Below are 15,542 nucleotides of genomic sequence, written 5' to 3' on the forward strand. Positions count from 1 at the left end.
CAGGCCAACTAAAAGACCATTGAAGGTATAGATATCTAGCTTACATTTAAAGGTTATTTAGGTTATTCAGATTAAATGCTTAAATGGTTATTTAGATTAAATGCTTTCATTTCTGTTTGTTTCATAGATTATTAAAATAATAATTTACATTTCAATGAAGTATGTTGTTTTTGAGTGAGAACTGTTTAACTCCCCTCCCCTCCCCTTCCCCACTTCATAACGTACTTAAGGGGTCTTTATAGATTTTGAATACTTTGGAAATGTAAATGATAGTAATATTAAATTTGGATATTTAAGATAATAATATCAAATCACCTTTTCAGCAGAACCCCGCCCTTGATACAAGACAGTTTTAATACATGTTCAACTATTTTATTTTTCTAGGCAAAAACTACAACATTTATGTACATTTGCCTGCCTAATACAGACACCTGTTAAATGAACAACAGACACTTTTCCTTGACCCCTGTAACATTATCTCAGACAAAGTTACCCTCACCTAATTACCAAACCTTCTATAGTAAGTTAATTTTTCTTTCTTAATGAGAGGCCATAATTGTCAACTATAATTTAAATAAATGTAGTTAAAGTTGCCCGAGTGAAAATTTGTATTTGCTGAATGTAACTATTTATTAATCACCTGTGATCACAATCACTCACACACTCACACTCTTTGTTCCTATGAGTGGAGTATTTAAAGGCTACATCTGTGATCACAAATGAATACTAAATTTATTATAAATTATCTATAGTTTATTTGCTATAACTGCAAGGCTTGTAACTCTCTATTCTACTTCCTATGACCTTATTTTATTTGCTGCAATGTGATATATATTCAGAAATTCTAATGAGAATATTTCATGTTGTTTGTTTTTCAGGCAAATGTTTTATATCAATATCATGATTGGGATGTTGGTACCACAGAGAATCCAGCAGATCAGACTTGGGGACTAGATGGGTGTCAGGCAGGTGGTGTGGGGCATGGGCAGTTGGCCAGTGTGGGTGTTGGTGCTGGGTGTGGACAAACGGCTGGTGTGGGAGGTGCAGCAATTGGCAATGGGAGTCAGGCATATAGCGCAGGGCATGGGTATGGGCAAATGGCTAGAGTGGAAGGTGCAGCAATTGATAAGGAGAGTCAGGCAGGTGGTGCAGATCATGGGCAGATGGCTGGTGTGAATGTCGGTGCTGGGTGTGGGCAAGTGGCTGAAGTGGGGGTGCAGCAATTGGCAATGGGAGTCAGGCAGGTGGTGTGCGTCGTGGTCAGGTGGCTGGTGTGGGTGGTGCCTCAGGTGTCAATGCATGTCAGTCAAGTGGAGCTGGGTGTACCCAAGTGACTGATGTGAACACAGCGACAAATAGCAGTGGGAGTCTGGTAGGTGACGCTGAGGGTGGGCAAGTAGCAGCAAAGGAGGGTAATGGAATGGTTTATGTTGTTGATGGCGAGATTCTCTCTGTTGGTATTGTAGACGAAAATCGTGTGACGCTTCATGGCCATAAAATTGAAAGAGTGTTTGCTTGTGTTTTAATTACTTACATAAAAAAGCCAACTGTGCCAGCACCAGTAATTTTGGGCGATCCTGAAGAGAACAGTCATCTACAGAAAGGGATGCTCTTTGTCTTACCTATTTCCAACTTGTTTAGGTGCGAAAAGTATATCGCGGGAGACAAAGTAGTGTTACGTGCATACCACAGATCAAAAAATGTTAGCGACAAATGAGTAAAGCTTGATTAAAAAGAGGGTCTTGAGTAATGAAGTAGTGATTACTTGTGTACATCTCCGGGAATAGGGACTCTGACTCGCACAGAAACCAAAAAGCCCTTTTTATAGCGTTTTTGGTCATTCATCCAGCCTCAATACACAGCATTTGGTTTGTATCCGATGGAAAACAATTAACGCAGTAGCTAATTCGCAGAAAAGCCCGTTCATTAACAGTCTCTTTTCCACCATAGATATTTTGCCAGCATTTGACCTAGATCTACTGCCTTTGAACTGTACAAGAGAAAATACGTGACGCAGTTATTAGCGCATAGGTTGTAAATAATTGCTATCATTTGACGGGGATCTGTTAGGTTCGGGATGCATAATCAAAAATGCAACATATAAACAACGCCCATTTTCAGCAAGATTTGCACTAATATTTGTCAACGGAAATTATCCGTTCCAAGAAGGGAATGGTTTTCCGAGTGCGACGCTCGGAGAAAACGACTCCATGAGGAAGAAATGGTGTCCAAGGACAAATATTTAACAATTATTCCACGAGCGCGCGTTGGATATGAGATGATAGATAGCCAACGAGGCGCGAGTGGAATAATTGTTTTATTAAAAAAAACGCCCCCTAGACAGAAATCTTCTCGACTTTATTTTGTAAGAAGAAACCCGATGTTACAATGTACAGATATTAGATTATGGTATATTGGCACATATACCATAATAGCTAAGCCAATAAAAAGTCTTGAATGCCATTATCCAATGATCCAGTTTTCAATAATAATGGATATGTTCTTTTTGCCAAAGTGAGGCTACTTTGTTTTTATCCTAAACAATTTTCTTACACAAGACCGCTCATATTGACAGACCTTTACTTCAACCTCTCAAACGTCAAAGTTATACTTTCGGTGTTCAAAATGTTATTCTCTTTAAAAAATTTTAGCTCTCTTCAATGTTAATTAATACAGCCCAAATTGCGAAGGGTTTCCAGATCACGGCTGTGAAGTCAGTCTATTTTGGCATGTCTGGGTTCCAATAAGTCTGGGTCTAAAATGCAAGGTTAAGCAAAATGCTCTAGGCTCCGAGTAAGGTTAATTATAGCCAACTTGCTAGGTTAGGAAGTTATAGCAGTTCCCATGAGAGCACCCCTTTTCATGTCCGTTATCTTGGATTTTTTTGCCAAGGGGTAGCATTGGCCTGACCAGTCATGGTTAAACCACGAAATTTTTCTCACTTATAGAAGAGAGTGTAATATATTGTTGCTGTAAGTATCAAGTTATTTCATAACATTTCCAGAGAGTTACGATGTGCATAAAAAGCTCAAAAAAGGAGAAAGACTTCCAGGAGAGGAGGGGAAATTGACAACGAGGTTATTGCACATTTTTGACATGGAATTTTATAAGCAACAACATATTATATACCATTAGAAAGCTCTTTAATAGAGCAACAATTTGGTATATTTCAAGTTTCCTAACCCTTACGTGGGCAGGCGCTGGAAGCCAGAAGGTTCAGAAAAAGAGGGCATATGAACCACGACGGGAGTGGTAGAACTAAAACAGCTCTAAAATCAAAAATGCTAGTTCAAATCATAAGAGAATTGCTACACGTAATGATCATCACCCTGAAAATTCTCTCTGAAAATTTTAGCTCTCAACTCTTACGAATAAAGATTTTTTTAAAATTTTCTATATGCTGGACTTAGTGAAAATGTCACGAGTGAGTTATAAGGACACAACTGGACTTTGTCAGTTGGTACCAATCCCAAGGCCTAAAAACCTACACTCACTTAAACGCCCGCAACTTTGCAACCGTTCATGATTAGACCACCAAGTTTGGTCCACGTATATATTAAGGTTTCATCTAAAATAATTATTGTAAGTATGAAGTGATTTCATTAATGTTCAACAGTTACGACGTGCGGAAAGAGTCGAAAAAGTTAAAAAAGTTCATTTCTTTTTTTGCCATATTCGTAAATTAATTATCATGCTAATTACTTTGGCGTAAGTTTAATGAAAAAATGATAAAAGCTGAGTTTTTTATGAATTTTTTAATCTAAAAAAATCCAATATGGCGGACGTAAACAGGGGTCCACTCGTTTGAACAACTGTAACTCTTAAACCCTGCACGGCGTAGGCATGAAATTTGGCACACTAGTATATAAAAAAAGAAACATTTGCAAGCTGTAGATATTAATAGATTTCAATGACACAAAACAGAACTACGATGGTAAGAAGTAGCGAAATGGTTTTAAAATGGATCACTTGCTATGACTGTGACTATAACTTTGTAACCAGTAATGGTTAAGCCATGAAATTTTGCTCACTTATAGAAGAGAGTCTAAAATACGTATGATGCACGATCCTCGCAGTAGATAGCGCTATTTAAACAATAGCGAAAATCGGACCTGAAAAAATCAGGCCTTTACGGGACTCGAACCCCTGACCTCTGCGATACTAGTGCAGCGCTCTACCAATTGAGCTAACAAGCCAACTGGGAGCAGGCCGTTAAGTTGATTCGTAATAAACTCGTGAAAGTGATAAATGAGATACAATGAATATATGAAGATCATATATTTTGAACTGCGGTATTAGATATGTATGGTGCACGATCCTCGCAGTAGATAGCGCTATTTAAACAACAACGAAAATCAGACCTGAAAAAAATCAGGCCTATACGGGACTCGAACCACTGACCTCTGCGATACTAGTGCAGCGTTCTACCAATTGAGCTAACAAGCCAACTAGGAGCAGGCCGTTAAGTTGATTCGTAATAAACCCGTGAAAGTGATAAATGAGATACAATGAATATATGAAGATCATATATTTTGAACTGCGGCATTAGATACGTATGATGCAGATCCTCGCAGTAGATAGCGCTATTTAAACAATAGCGAAAATCAGGCCTGTACGGGACTCGAACCACTGACCTCTGCGATACTAGTGCAGCGCTCTACCAATTGAGCTAACAAGCCAACTGGGAGCAGGCCGTTAAGTTGATTCGTAATAAACCTGTGAAAGTGATAAATGAGATACAATGAATATATGAAGATCATATATTTTGAACTGCGGTATTAGATAGGTATGATGCTCGATCCTCGCAAATCAGGCCTGATTTTTTTCAGGTCTGATTTTCGCTATTGTTTAAATAGCGCTATCTACTGCGAGGATCGTGCATCATACGTATCTAATACCGCAGTTCAAAATATATGATCTTCATATATTCATTGTATCTCATTTATCACTCTCACGGGTTTATTACGAATCAACTTAACGGCCTGCTCCCAGTTGGCTTGTTAGCTCAATTGGTAGAGCGCTGCACCAGTATCGCAGAGGTCAGTGGTTCGAGTCCCGTATAGGCCTGATTTTTTTCAGGTCTCATTTTCGCTATTGTTTAAATAGCGCTATCTACTGCGAGGATCGTGCATCATACGTATCTAATACCGCAGTTCAAAATATATGATCTTCATATATTCATTGTATCTCATCTATCACTTTCACGGGTTTATTACGAATTAACTTAACGGCCTGCTCCCAGTTGGCTTGTTAGCTCAATTGGTAGAGCGCTGTACTAGTATCGTAGAGGTCAGTGGTTCGAGTCCCGTACAGGCCTGATTTTTTTCAGGTCTGATTTTCGCTATTGTTTAAATGGCGCTATCTACTGCGAGGATCGTGCATCATACGTATCTAATACCGCAGTTCAAAATATATGATCTTCATATATTCATTGTATCTCAGAGTCTAATATATTGTTGCTGTAAGTATTAAGTGATTTTAGGATGAATACTCTTCGCGGATTTCGCGTTGAGAGCGATAAAAAAATGTCTTCTTCATTTATAAAAATTTTCCAAAATTCTGTTAAAATTAGGCAGTGAAGATATGGGCCTGTAATTATTTTGTTCAGTTTCATATCCTTAAGTATGGGCGATTTTTCACATCTAATTTTGGCTGTATATATTCCAAGTGATATATACAAGTCAAAGATTTCTGCTACGACATGACGTAGAACGTCACTTGCACAGTTTAATATCCGAGTAGGGCAGGAGTAGAGGCTGTGTCACTTATTGTTGGGAATAGGTAATATTTCCAGTCCAATTTCAACCGGAATGATAGGTTGAAAAAATTAGTATGATACGCGTGATTTACATTTCCCTAAGAAATCAGTTAAACATTTTGGAGTTGGGGGTAACTGAAGAGCTAAGTTTTGTCCAACCGTTGCGAAATGCTCATTGAGTATATTAGGCAATATTAGGCTAAAAAATTGCAATATGGAGACCTCTTCTCCCAACCGAATTCTAACAGAGCAATCGAAAACGATTGTTTATCATCGACCTATCAACGGATCTGCCATGAGTCTTTAGAAATTTTGTCAGTTCACGTTGTAAATTGACCGCTTACAGAGGAAAAAGCCAGCTTCCCTTTGGTATAATAACGGCTACACGATGAAAAGAAATGAGAGTTTACCGGGTAGACTTTTACAAAAACTAGGCTTTCCAGCATGTAGTGCCTCGGGTCACGGGCCCCTTTCTCGAAGGCTCCGAACAGTTTTCTCGCTCGGAAAAGCTGTGGCAAAATCCTAAACCTTATTATTACAAAGCTGTTTTATTCACATATTGTTGATATGAACAGAGCTTGCCTTGATACAATGAGTTTCAGGCGTATTCCCCAGATTGCCTAAAAACGGCTTTGCGGAACCAAAAAGCATCCGGGGCCTCAGTGAGACGATCCACAGGGTTCCAAAGAAAATAAAAACCTCAACATCTCGATGGTATATTACAAGGGATAACCACGAGAAACGTTCGTCGGAGACAATATCAGGTTTTGAAACACGAGTTCAATAACGGCTGAAACCTGTTGTAAAGTGCGTCCAACACTTCAAGTGGCTCTCACTGTTCTTGTTAACCCCAAAGGGCTTGTCCATCTTGTTATAACAAAATAAAAAGAACGTTTTTGAAGTGGAATAGACGATTTTAATAATGCTGATATTAAAGTGAACGTGAAATTTACAGTCTACTTGGAAATTGTAGTGAGCCGGGAGGCAGGTGCACTGAATAAAATATTGCAAATGTTGCTTGTTTTCCTCCTTGCTGCACCATGTCACCGTTACAGTTAGAAACATTAAAGAAAATGGAAATCAATAAAAGCATTCCGAGACAAAACTAAAAAAAAAAAAAAATAGAATTATGGTTAATAAATACAACATATACTTTATTTTCAATATTCAAGACCGATGATCAACTCACGGAATAGATCGCCTTCAAAACAAAAGTGGGGGAGAAACCTTTCCTCAGTATTTGATACAAAATGCCAATAATTGTTGCCGCAACCCTCTCTGCATTGTTTATTATTAATAATTATATTATGATACTTAAAATGTATATAATGCGACTTTCAAACACGCTGAAATAAAGAAAAATTCAATACAAGTTCCATACAGCGTACTAGGCTTGTAAATGGAGATATGATCAAGTCTGACTTCTCCTGGCCTAAAAATAAATAAACGACAGATTGCAGTAAGTATCATCATTTAAATCGAGCACTTTCTGGCACGCAACTACAAATCGCTCTAAACGACTTTGATAACCAAGTAATATTTGGGCACCAAAGTCACCATGACGATGACTGTCCACCAAGGCAATAGATTGACCAGCTAGTGGTAAGAAGAGAACGGTCTTTTCGTTGGCTATAAGTAGAGCTGCATTTCCGTGGAAGCCATCACACAGTGCTGATAACTGGTGCCCTAGAGTTGTAGGAGCATGGTCATCACAAACTCGTCTAGCCAAGGGCGAATGCACGGACATACTCACACATTGTTCTGCGACAGTGGCTGCCTCTGAGGCTGAAAGAAAACGCTGAGGTAGGCTGTGTCGACAGCGGTCATAAAGGCGGTTTCCCACCCTGATTGATGCACAGAGTAACATAACCCAAAGAGGAGATAGTTCACGCGTAGGTTGGAGATCGAGCCGCTCATGCCACACTCCATGAGCAAAGATCAAAGCTATTACACTACAAGCCGAACTGCCGTTTCTGCCGTCGAGCGTTGACTGGCTAATTTCGACAGGAAATTTCCATGAAAATGTATCGCAGTGGGGAATTCCTTCACCAAGTACCAAAACGTTAATTACACTACAAGCCGAACTGCCTTTTCTGCCGTCGAGCGTTGACTGGCTAATTTCGACAGGAAATTTCCATGAAAATGTATCGCAATGGGGAATTCCTTCACCATGTACCACAACGTTAATTCCCGCACCTGGTACGTTTTTGTAATTAAAGGTGATTTCATCTTCAGAACAATCACCAGCGCTGTCGTACGTGCCGTCGTCAACGTCAACGTCATCATCATTTTCTGCACCCTTTTCCAAAGGCAGACATTCCTCGTAGTCACTACCACTTAATGCAGCTTTGAACTTGGTAGCTGCAGAACAAATCTGACTCTTGCAAAAGGCATCTCCCTTTTTGGTACAACTCAACTTTCCTTGAAGAACCACAGCAGTCATTGAACTACTTCTGTACTTCATCTCCTAGACACATGAAAAGAAAGAGGGTGTCGCAGAGAAAAATATTGATGCTACGTTACTTTTACATAGTGTGTCTAAATGTTTGCATGGTATGCCATGGACGCAGAGTAGTGTAAAGCAAAGCGTAAGCACATTATTGTAAAAGAGTGCACAATGTATTGCAAAAGAGTAAGAAATGTACTGCAGTTGCGAAGCAAAGGATAGTGCGAAAACTAAAGAAATAAAGAAATAAATAAGTACGTACGTAGATAAATAAATAAATAAGTAAATAAGTAAACACAAAGATAAAGGTATTTACATTTTCTTCCATCTCGGGTTGCAAAGATGCTTCGTTGTTGTCGCGTGGTACGTCTGAAATGCTTTCAGGATCTTGACAGGGAAAAAGAACAAGAACGCTTTATCAAGATTATTTTCTATTAAGCAAACTGTTAATGTTAAGAAAAGGAAAGACTAATGGTTATGACATGCTCACGTGCTAACTTATCCTGTAACTCCACAACAATCCTTTCAAGCCGAGGAATAGTAATATCCATGTAGAACGCTACAAAGTTTGCCATCTCTTTTTTTACGAGAGTAATTTCTTCATCCCATCTTGTGATCATTTCATGTTTTTCAACGATGACTTTCTTGATTCTCATTGGTGTACCTACATGGACGAATGAAAAATGACTTGAATTACTAAAACAATGCATTCTCAATAATTGGTGCCAGTTTTTGGAATGAGATACCACGCAATATAAGAGAGCTACCCAAAAAGTCTTTCAAAGCTAGAATTAAAAATGAATAACCAAGAATGCTGGACAAAGAAAATTCCTTTCTTATTAAACAAGAGATTATTCAAGAACAGGAAACTTTAAGTAATTAAAATCAGTGTCTTCTCTCATTATTCTCCCCTCATTTTGTTTTAGCAATCTTAATATGCTGAAACTATTATAATAATATTACATGTAACTAAATCTTAAATGTTATCAATGTTATTTAATTGATCTAGTTTTATGCATAAGCAATCAATGGCCCGCCTAGATTAGCATTTACTATTTGCAAAATAACAATTTAAAAGCAAAGAAAATAAGCGGCTTGTTGTTGTTGCTGTTGTTGTTGTTGTTGTTCTTGATTTTAATGTCCTGCGTGCTCAAGTTAGACAGAAGTAGGAAAAAACGCGACACCTCGGAAGAGGACTGATCTATTAGAAGTTGTAAACAGTTTGCTGGTACAATTTTCTTGAGAGGGGCAGTGCTGGAGCATAGTGTCTTTCTTAAGACACCAACACAATGACCGTAGCTACTAAGCTACCCCCTATCACAAGTGTGTCTTATCTTATTTAACAAATGGTAAACACCACAGCGTACACTATTGAGTTCTGGATGCACGCGGGAGGTTGAAGCTAGAGTCGCTCTCGGCTATTGCCTCGAGCGACTCTTATGCTTCTTTCGTGCTTAGCAAACCTCCCCAGTGCATCCATAACTCAATAGTGTACGCTGTGGTGTTTACCATTTGTTTTATAACATAACATTGATACATTGTAGCTAAAGAGTTCCCTTTTATTTAACAAATCTTACGTGACCAGAAAAAATAATCGCGCGCGGAAAAATAGTCTTTGCACTTGCTCACGTCAGCAGCGTACACCCATGGGCAAATGGGGGACGCTAAATTGACCAATCAGAGCGCGTGCTTTACTTTGGTTATGTTATAAATAAAATTAGTAAGTTGTACAATGTATAAGAAAATACTTTATCAATGATAGAATGAAAATATACTTAGAAGAAAAATGACAGCTACAAGCTGAAATACTCAACAAAAGAGACAAGTTGAATTGAGTACTAAAATTCGCAAAGTTTACCTGTTGTGTTTCCCAATGGGAAATTCCCCTTCATAACTTCAGAGACAGTAGCTTGCAAAGCTTCATTGCCTTCTTTCTTTTGATTGTACTTATCTATTAGGGAAGAGAGCTTATTCTTGTTTGAAGAAATCTTTTTGCGGAGGTGTGCACGCTGTTTGGACAAGTCTAAATAAGATAAAGCGTGAGTACAAATGGTAACATAATTTTGTCTGTTTAATAGCTATTTAGCAATAGTAATATTGCATAAATACTGACCCGTGTGTATGGTCTTGACAGACTCTGTGCCATGCCATTGATTCTTCTTTGATTCCAAGCAATAGCATGCTCAGTAATGAGCTCCTCACGATCTAAAAGATATGAATAACCTACCTTTCAGTTGAATGTCTATAACTTCAATTAACTAAAATGAAGTAACTGACTAATTAAGGTCTAGTTACAACTCTGTGAATTTTATTGATTCTAATTTGTCAGTCCTCACTGTTTTCTAATTGCCTTAAGTTGAATGCTGATGGACCTCCACTGTTCATACTGTACCCCTGGATAGGAAAAAAATCTATAAAATGTTTTACACCATGTTCACTGCGCACTGTGCCAAACCATGCCGGCAGCCTGCGATCTCAAGTCCTGTCTCATCTAGTTTGGCTGTCTTTCTACCCTTATTAGAAGCAGCCCGCCAATGTGATTCCTGACACAGATTGTCTTGTTCCTAGTTGCAGCATTTAATAACTATTAATACTGTAACAGAAAAGTCAAAATTTCATGCAATCCTACAAATATAGAAACTTGTCACAGCTTGCTAAGAGGCTATAAACTTAGTATAAAATGATCGGAATAAAACTGCATATATACACACCTTAGATTTGGACTGCTTTGAATATACTTTGTTCATGTGACTATCAACATCCCCCTTGTTGGCAATAAAAAGATCTTCATAGTGTGATTGCCTCCTTTGTCTGTAGAAGAAAACAATTATAACTGGCTAGATTGTATCATTTTTTCATGATTTAACTGCATATTATTAAAGACAATGGATGATAACAGTTACTATTGTGCCTAACCTAAAGATTAAACCTCAACTTTAAATATCTTTAATATAAATAAACTCAACAAAACACACCAAATTAAAATATAAGTAATCCAATAACCAACAGCCACTTGTATTCAGGCCACTAATAAAAGTAAAATTTACAAAATTTGCACCCTTCATTCTATCGTACAAGTTTTATGAGCATTGATAAAATGTTGGGTGTTTTTGACATTGTTCTGTGTAGACCTTTCCTCTAGAATAAAACCTACCCTCCAGATGAACTGTAACGATACAGTTTCATATTTCCATCAACATGGCAAGAGTGCTGAAAGATGGAACATTTAGGGCAAATAATCCCATTGTGACCTTGCAGATGACCCAATTCAAACTGGCAGAATTTCCACTCTTTAAAAGATCTACTAAATGTGCTGTGATTGATGGTTGGTGTTTGAAAAAATAAAATAGAAATATCAATTTAGGTAGGTCAGTAATAGTAAATACTAGATAAAGTACAGCAGACAGCACAAAAGTAAGATCTCCACCACATTATGTACACAAAAATCTCAAAAAAAACCAAACAAGGTATAAAACCTGAAAATTATATTGAAATGTTCTAGCACCAAACTTAAAAATATGTGAAAAATCTATAGACAATCAGATTATTACGTCAGAGCCAAGAGCAAGTCATGTAACCCCATACATTTGCTACATTGTCCTTAAAATATTACAATTCAAAGATATGTGTTAAGCAAGAATGTGTCAGAATACAATTTGGACCATTCAATAGACTACTGTACAAAAAATTATGCAGAAACATAAGTGGAAAATTAAATAAAATTAATTCAACTAAAGAAAAGCATACCCTTCCTTTCATAACTGATACATCCTCAAGTCCATGAATAAAGGAGCTTTCTGATGTCCCAGGCATTCTTTTTTTGGATTGAATCCCATAACCTGAATAATTGTTGGTCAAACACATAACTGGTGTCAGTGGGACTCCCACACCAAAACCCTGCTTGTACAACATCAATCAGAGACCAGGATAGAATGATACTGTTGCAATTGGAACACTGGATTATGACTTTGTTCAAATCGTATCGTCCTGAAAAAGAAATTATTCACTTCATGAATAATGATAACATTAAAGTGCAGTAAAATGTCTTCAACTAGGAATTCCCATAACTATAGGTAATAAATTAAGGTGAAACTAATGAAAATTTTAATAAAATGAATCTCTTCTTATGATGCATTACAATCTAATTGATTACCATAAAAGGACATATCAAAAAGTAATTTGAGATAAAGAGCAAGCCATATTACTTTTATTAATTCACTTAATAATTAGATAAAGGAAATAAGAAAAATCTAGGACAGTTTAAGCAAACAGACACTATTACCTTTTTCATTAACTATTATTAAGAAACCAGAAGACGGAGCTTGTTGTATGACTCCAGCCTCTTTACAACTTGAACATTGATCTGGTATATTAGGGACTGGAAAAGACTTATCTAAGGAAAAGCGAGAAGCAAAGCTACATTAAAAATGTTGTTTTGCATTGTGATATAACATAATCATCATCATCATAAATTTCTCTAAGAAACCACTTAGTTTAATTTATGACTTTAAAGCTAATTAATACATGTTGGATGAGTCTCCATCCACCTTTACTTGCTTATGCTAAGTTCAATTTGAATATGGTGGTTTTAAAAAAATGTATAATTAAGCATATGAAGTGAAAATAATAATTAAAAAAAATGGACACTGTATATTGTGAGATTACCTATTATTTGGTGATAACCTTTTCCATCAACTCCAACAGTTGGGGGAATAGCATGAAAGTACCCATTTACATATGTATCTCTGTCATGAAAAGGCAAAGAATTGTGAACCTTTTCACCGCATGAATGGCGCATAAACTGTTTTGGGCACTCCATACATCGTCTACAGACTTTGCCTTCCAAACAAATGCTGCAAATGTCTGGAGAGGGGAGGCCCTCACAGCTAAGGACTGCCTCTATTAGCTGCTTCCTGATGTTGTCCCAACTAGAGGTCAAATTAGACATCCGTGTTTTCCAATTTTTGGAAGATGCAATTTGAAATGTGGAAAGAACCTCCTCACATTTCGCAAGTGCAGCTTCGAGGTCATCTTCCATGAAACAAAAATAATATTTAGTCACAATGTGCATCAATATATACTGGTACATTCCAACTCTTCTATTCATGACCATAATTTTTTAAAATAATTTAGCACCCCTTCTTTTAAATGCCAGTTAGTCTGTGATTTCACCAACTTTCTTTCTAACAAAGATTGAGACCTGGCAAATGAAATGTACAACCCTATAAAAAATAAACTCTCTTTCTTTACACTCCCCACTTACTTCATTAAATCAAGTTGTCCCAAGAATGCCTTATTAAATAAGCTTAAGGTGATTCCTCACATTTTGTGTACCCTTACTGCGGATAGTTGATGGCATCATTCGCGCATGCTCGTGCATGTTCACATTGAAAATATAGTAGATTTGCCTTGATATTGAGATCTATAGGTGGATAAAAGGCTAGAGTTCACTAATGAGCACAAGGACCCCAATTTTTTCCAGTCATTATTAGCAATTTATCATTACCTTTGCATGAGAAACGATTGATCTCATTAAAGTGATTGATCTACATTAAAGTGGGATTTTGTGAAAACAGTTGTATTGCAGGTGTTTGGATAAAAGAACATTCTGTCCCAAACAAAACTTACGCTTGACAATTGATGGTGGTAGAATCTCACGACATGTAGGTTGTACATCATCATCTCCCCAATCTAAACTCGGATCGCAATCTATAAGGTTTGAGTCTTGTCAAAATAAAACTTGCATGAGCTTTGTTAAGGCGACATGGCCAGCAGCTTGTTTGGAACATTGGATTAATCATTCTAGTAAATTTAAGGCGTTTTGACAATTAACTGTATTCGTTAATTTTAGGGGGACATCGTGTTGCAAAAGATAAAAATATTATAAATTCACCTTCTTCTGTTGCACTGCAGAGCGACGTATTCGTCACCTTTTTTTCGCGAGGCTGATACTTGTGCTGGTATTTCTTCAAACCAGTGGTGGAGTCCTTATAAAATTCCAAATCACTCCGGCCTTTTTTCCACTTCCGTGATATTTTTTTTTTCTCCAAGCAAACTAGTTGCTTCTTGTAGCAGAGCATCGAGATCATAATAATAATAATAGTACGGTATTTATATAGCGCTATTTCTATCACTATCCAATAGCGCTGTACAATAATTTTATAAATCGGACCGATATGATCAAAAAACCATAAAAATCTCTAAGACATGAGTAAAAGAAACTAGCTAATAAGGTAGTCTGTAATACTGAGAGTAAAAACTTGAAACTTATATCGAAATTAACTAATTTCCTAGCCAATTAACTAGCTCACCAACTAATCAACTAATTTACTAGCTAACTATCTAGCGGCCTAACTTACTACTTATATAATTAAATAGCTCAGTAAGGAGTAGTCTAAATATAAAATTAGTTAAAAGGTATGTCTTTATACTGGTCTTAAAATGTGATAGCGAGCCGCTCACTCTTATGTTGTTTGGAAGAGAGTTCCATAGAGTCGGTGCTACAAAAGAGAAACACCTATGACCATAACTTGCTAGCTTAACAGATGGTACTTTAAGTAAATTTTTAGAGGAGGACCTCAGATTTCTGGTCGTTACATAAGGCTTCAACAGTTCAGTGATGTAACTAGGGGCCTGGCCGTTGAGCGCTTTGTAGGTCAGAAGTAGTATCTTGTAATCTATGCGCTGGCTAACTGGGAGGCAGTGCAGCTGCTTTAAGATAGGTTTGATGTGTTCGTACTTTCTTGTATGAGTGACGACACGAGCTGCGGCATTCTGGGCATTTTGTAAGCGATCTATCAGGAATTTGGGCAGTCCGTATAGTAGCGAGTTGGTGTTATCTAGCTTAGATGTAATGAATGCATGAACTAGCTTTTCAGTATCTGCAAGAGATAGGCAGTCCCTTATCTTGCTAATGTTTCTAAGGTGGAAGAAACAGGCTTTGCAGGTACTGGTGACATGCTTATCTAATGACATGTGCTCATCGAAGATAACTCCAATGTTTCTTGCAGAGGGAGATGGCTCGATCCGCTCACCAGACACATCAATATACTCTACTAATGGGGGTGGACGGTGTCGTGCGCTCAAGATCAATAGCTCCGTCTTTTCTCTGTTTAGTTTCAGTTTATTGCACAACATCCATGAGTCTATCTCAGAAATCATCTTTGTTCTTGGACGCCTTCTTCGCCGCCATTTTTTACTTTGTGACTTGCGCTACCTGAGTATCTCCAGTCTACCGTTGGACTCACGGTCATCTCGATGTTGAATGATTATACTTCATTTTATCACATTTGAGAAGTTATGATAATCCTTCATTCGGGGACGAGATCGTGTTGCACT

At 37.5% G+C, this 15,542-nt stretch overlaps 2 protein-coding genes across 3 annotated transcripts; both read right to left on the reverse strand.

The window, feature by feature from the left end:
* Nucleotides 1-6,651: 6,651 nt before the first annotated feature.
* LOC148721715 (uncharacterized) lies at nucleotides 6,652-11,806 on the reverse strand. 2 transcript variants are annotated; one of them, XM_088734932.1, is made up of 7 exons: nucleotides 11,359-11,806; nucleotides 10,916-11,015; nucleotides 10,318-10,409; nucleotides 10,063-10,227; nucleotides 8,695-8,868; nucleotides 8,521-8,591; nucleotides 6,652-8,225 (listed from the first exon to the last, which is right to left on the reverse strand). In XM_088734932.1, the coding sequence occupies exons 4-7, from the start codon at nucleotides 10,094-10,096 to the stop codon at nucleotides 7,191-7,193; spliced, it is 1,314 nt and encodes a 437-aa protein (XP_088591058.1). In that variant the 5' UTR covers nucleotides 10,097-10,227; nucleotides 10,318-10,409; nucleotides 10,916-11,015; nucleotides 11,359-11,806; the 3' UTR covers nucleotides 6,652-7,190. The 2 variants fall into 2 exon arrangements, with proteins under 2 accessions (XP_088591058.1, XP_088591059.1); XM_088734933.1 differs by lacking the exon at nucleotides 10,063-10,227.
* A 28-nt stretch (nucleotides 11,807-11,834) lies between these two features.
* On the reverse strand, nucleotides 11,835-14,215 carry LOC111321507 (uncharacterized). Its single transcript, XM_088734935.1, has 4 exons — nucleotides 14,098-14,215; nucleotides 12,870-13,235; nucleotides 12,487-12,597; nucleotides 11,835-12,191 (listed from the first exon to the last, which is right to left on the reverse strand). The coding sequence occupies exons 2-4, from the start codon at nucleotides 13,150-13,152 to the stop codon at nucleotides 11,977-11,979; spliced, it is 609 nt and encodes a 202-aa protein (XP_088591061.1). The 5' UTR covers nucleotides 13,153-13,235; nucleotides 14,098-14,215; the 3' UTR covers nucleotides 11,835-11,976.
* Nucleotides 14,216-15,542: the final 1,327 nt, after the last annotated feature.

The sequence above is a fragment of the Stylophora pistillata genome, chromosome 10, assembly GCF_964205215.1.
Source record: "Stylophora pistillata chromosome 10, jaStyPist1.2, whole genome shotgun sequence".
NCBI lineage: Eukaryota > Metazoa > Cnidaria > Anthozoa > Scleractinia > Pocilloporidae > Stylophora > Stylophora pistillata.

Coding starts and splice junctions, on each gene's coding strand:
- LOC148721715 (XM_088734932.1), bottom strand. CDS start 10,096: ATGAAGGGGAATTTCCCATTGGGAAACACAACAG. Junction 8,869..10,062: donor CCCATTGGGAAACACAACAG/GTAAACTTTGCG, acceptor TCGTCCATGTAG/GTACACCAATGAGAATCAAG. Junction 8,592..8,694: donor GTTACAGGATAAGTTAGCAC/GTGAGCATGTCA, acceptor TTCCCTGTCAAG/ATCCTGAAAGCATTTCAGAC.
- LOC111321507 (XM_088734935.1), bottom strand. CDS start 13,152: ATGTCTAATTTGACCTCTAGTTGGGACAACATCAGGAAGCAGCTAATA. Junction 12,598..12,869: donor AGGTTATCACCAAATAATAG/GTAATCTCACAA, acceptor GCTTTTCCTTAG/ATAAGTCTTTTCCAGTCCCT. Junction 12,192..12,486: donor AATAATAGTTAATGAAAAAG/GTAATAGTGTCT, acceptor TTTCTTTTTCAG/GACGATACGATTTGAACAAA.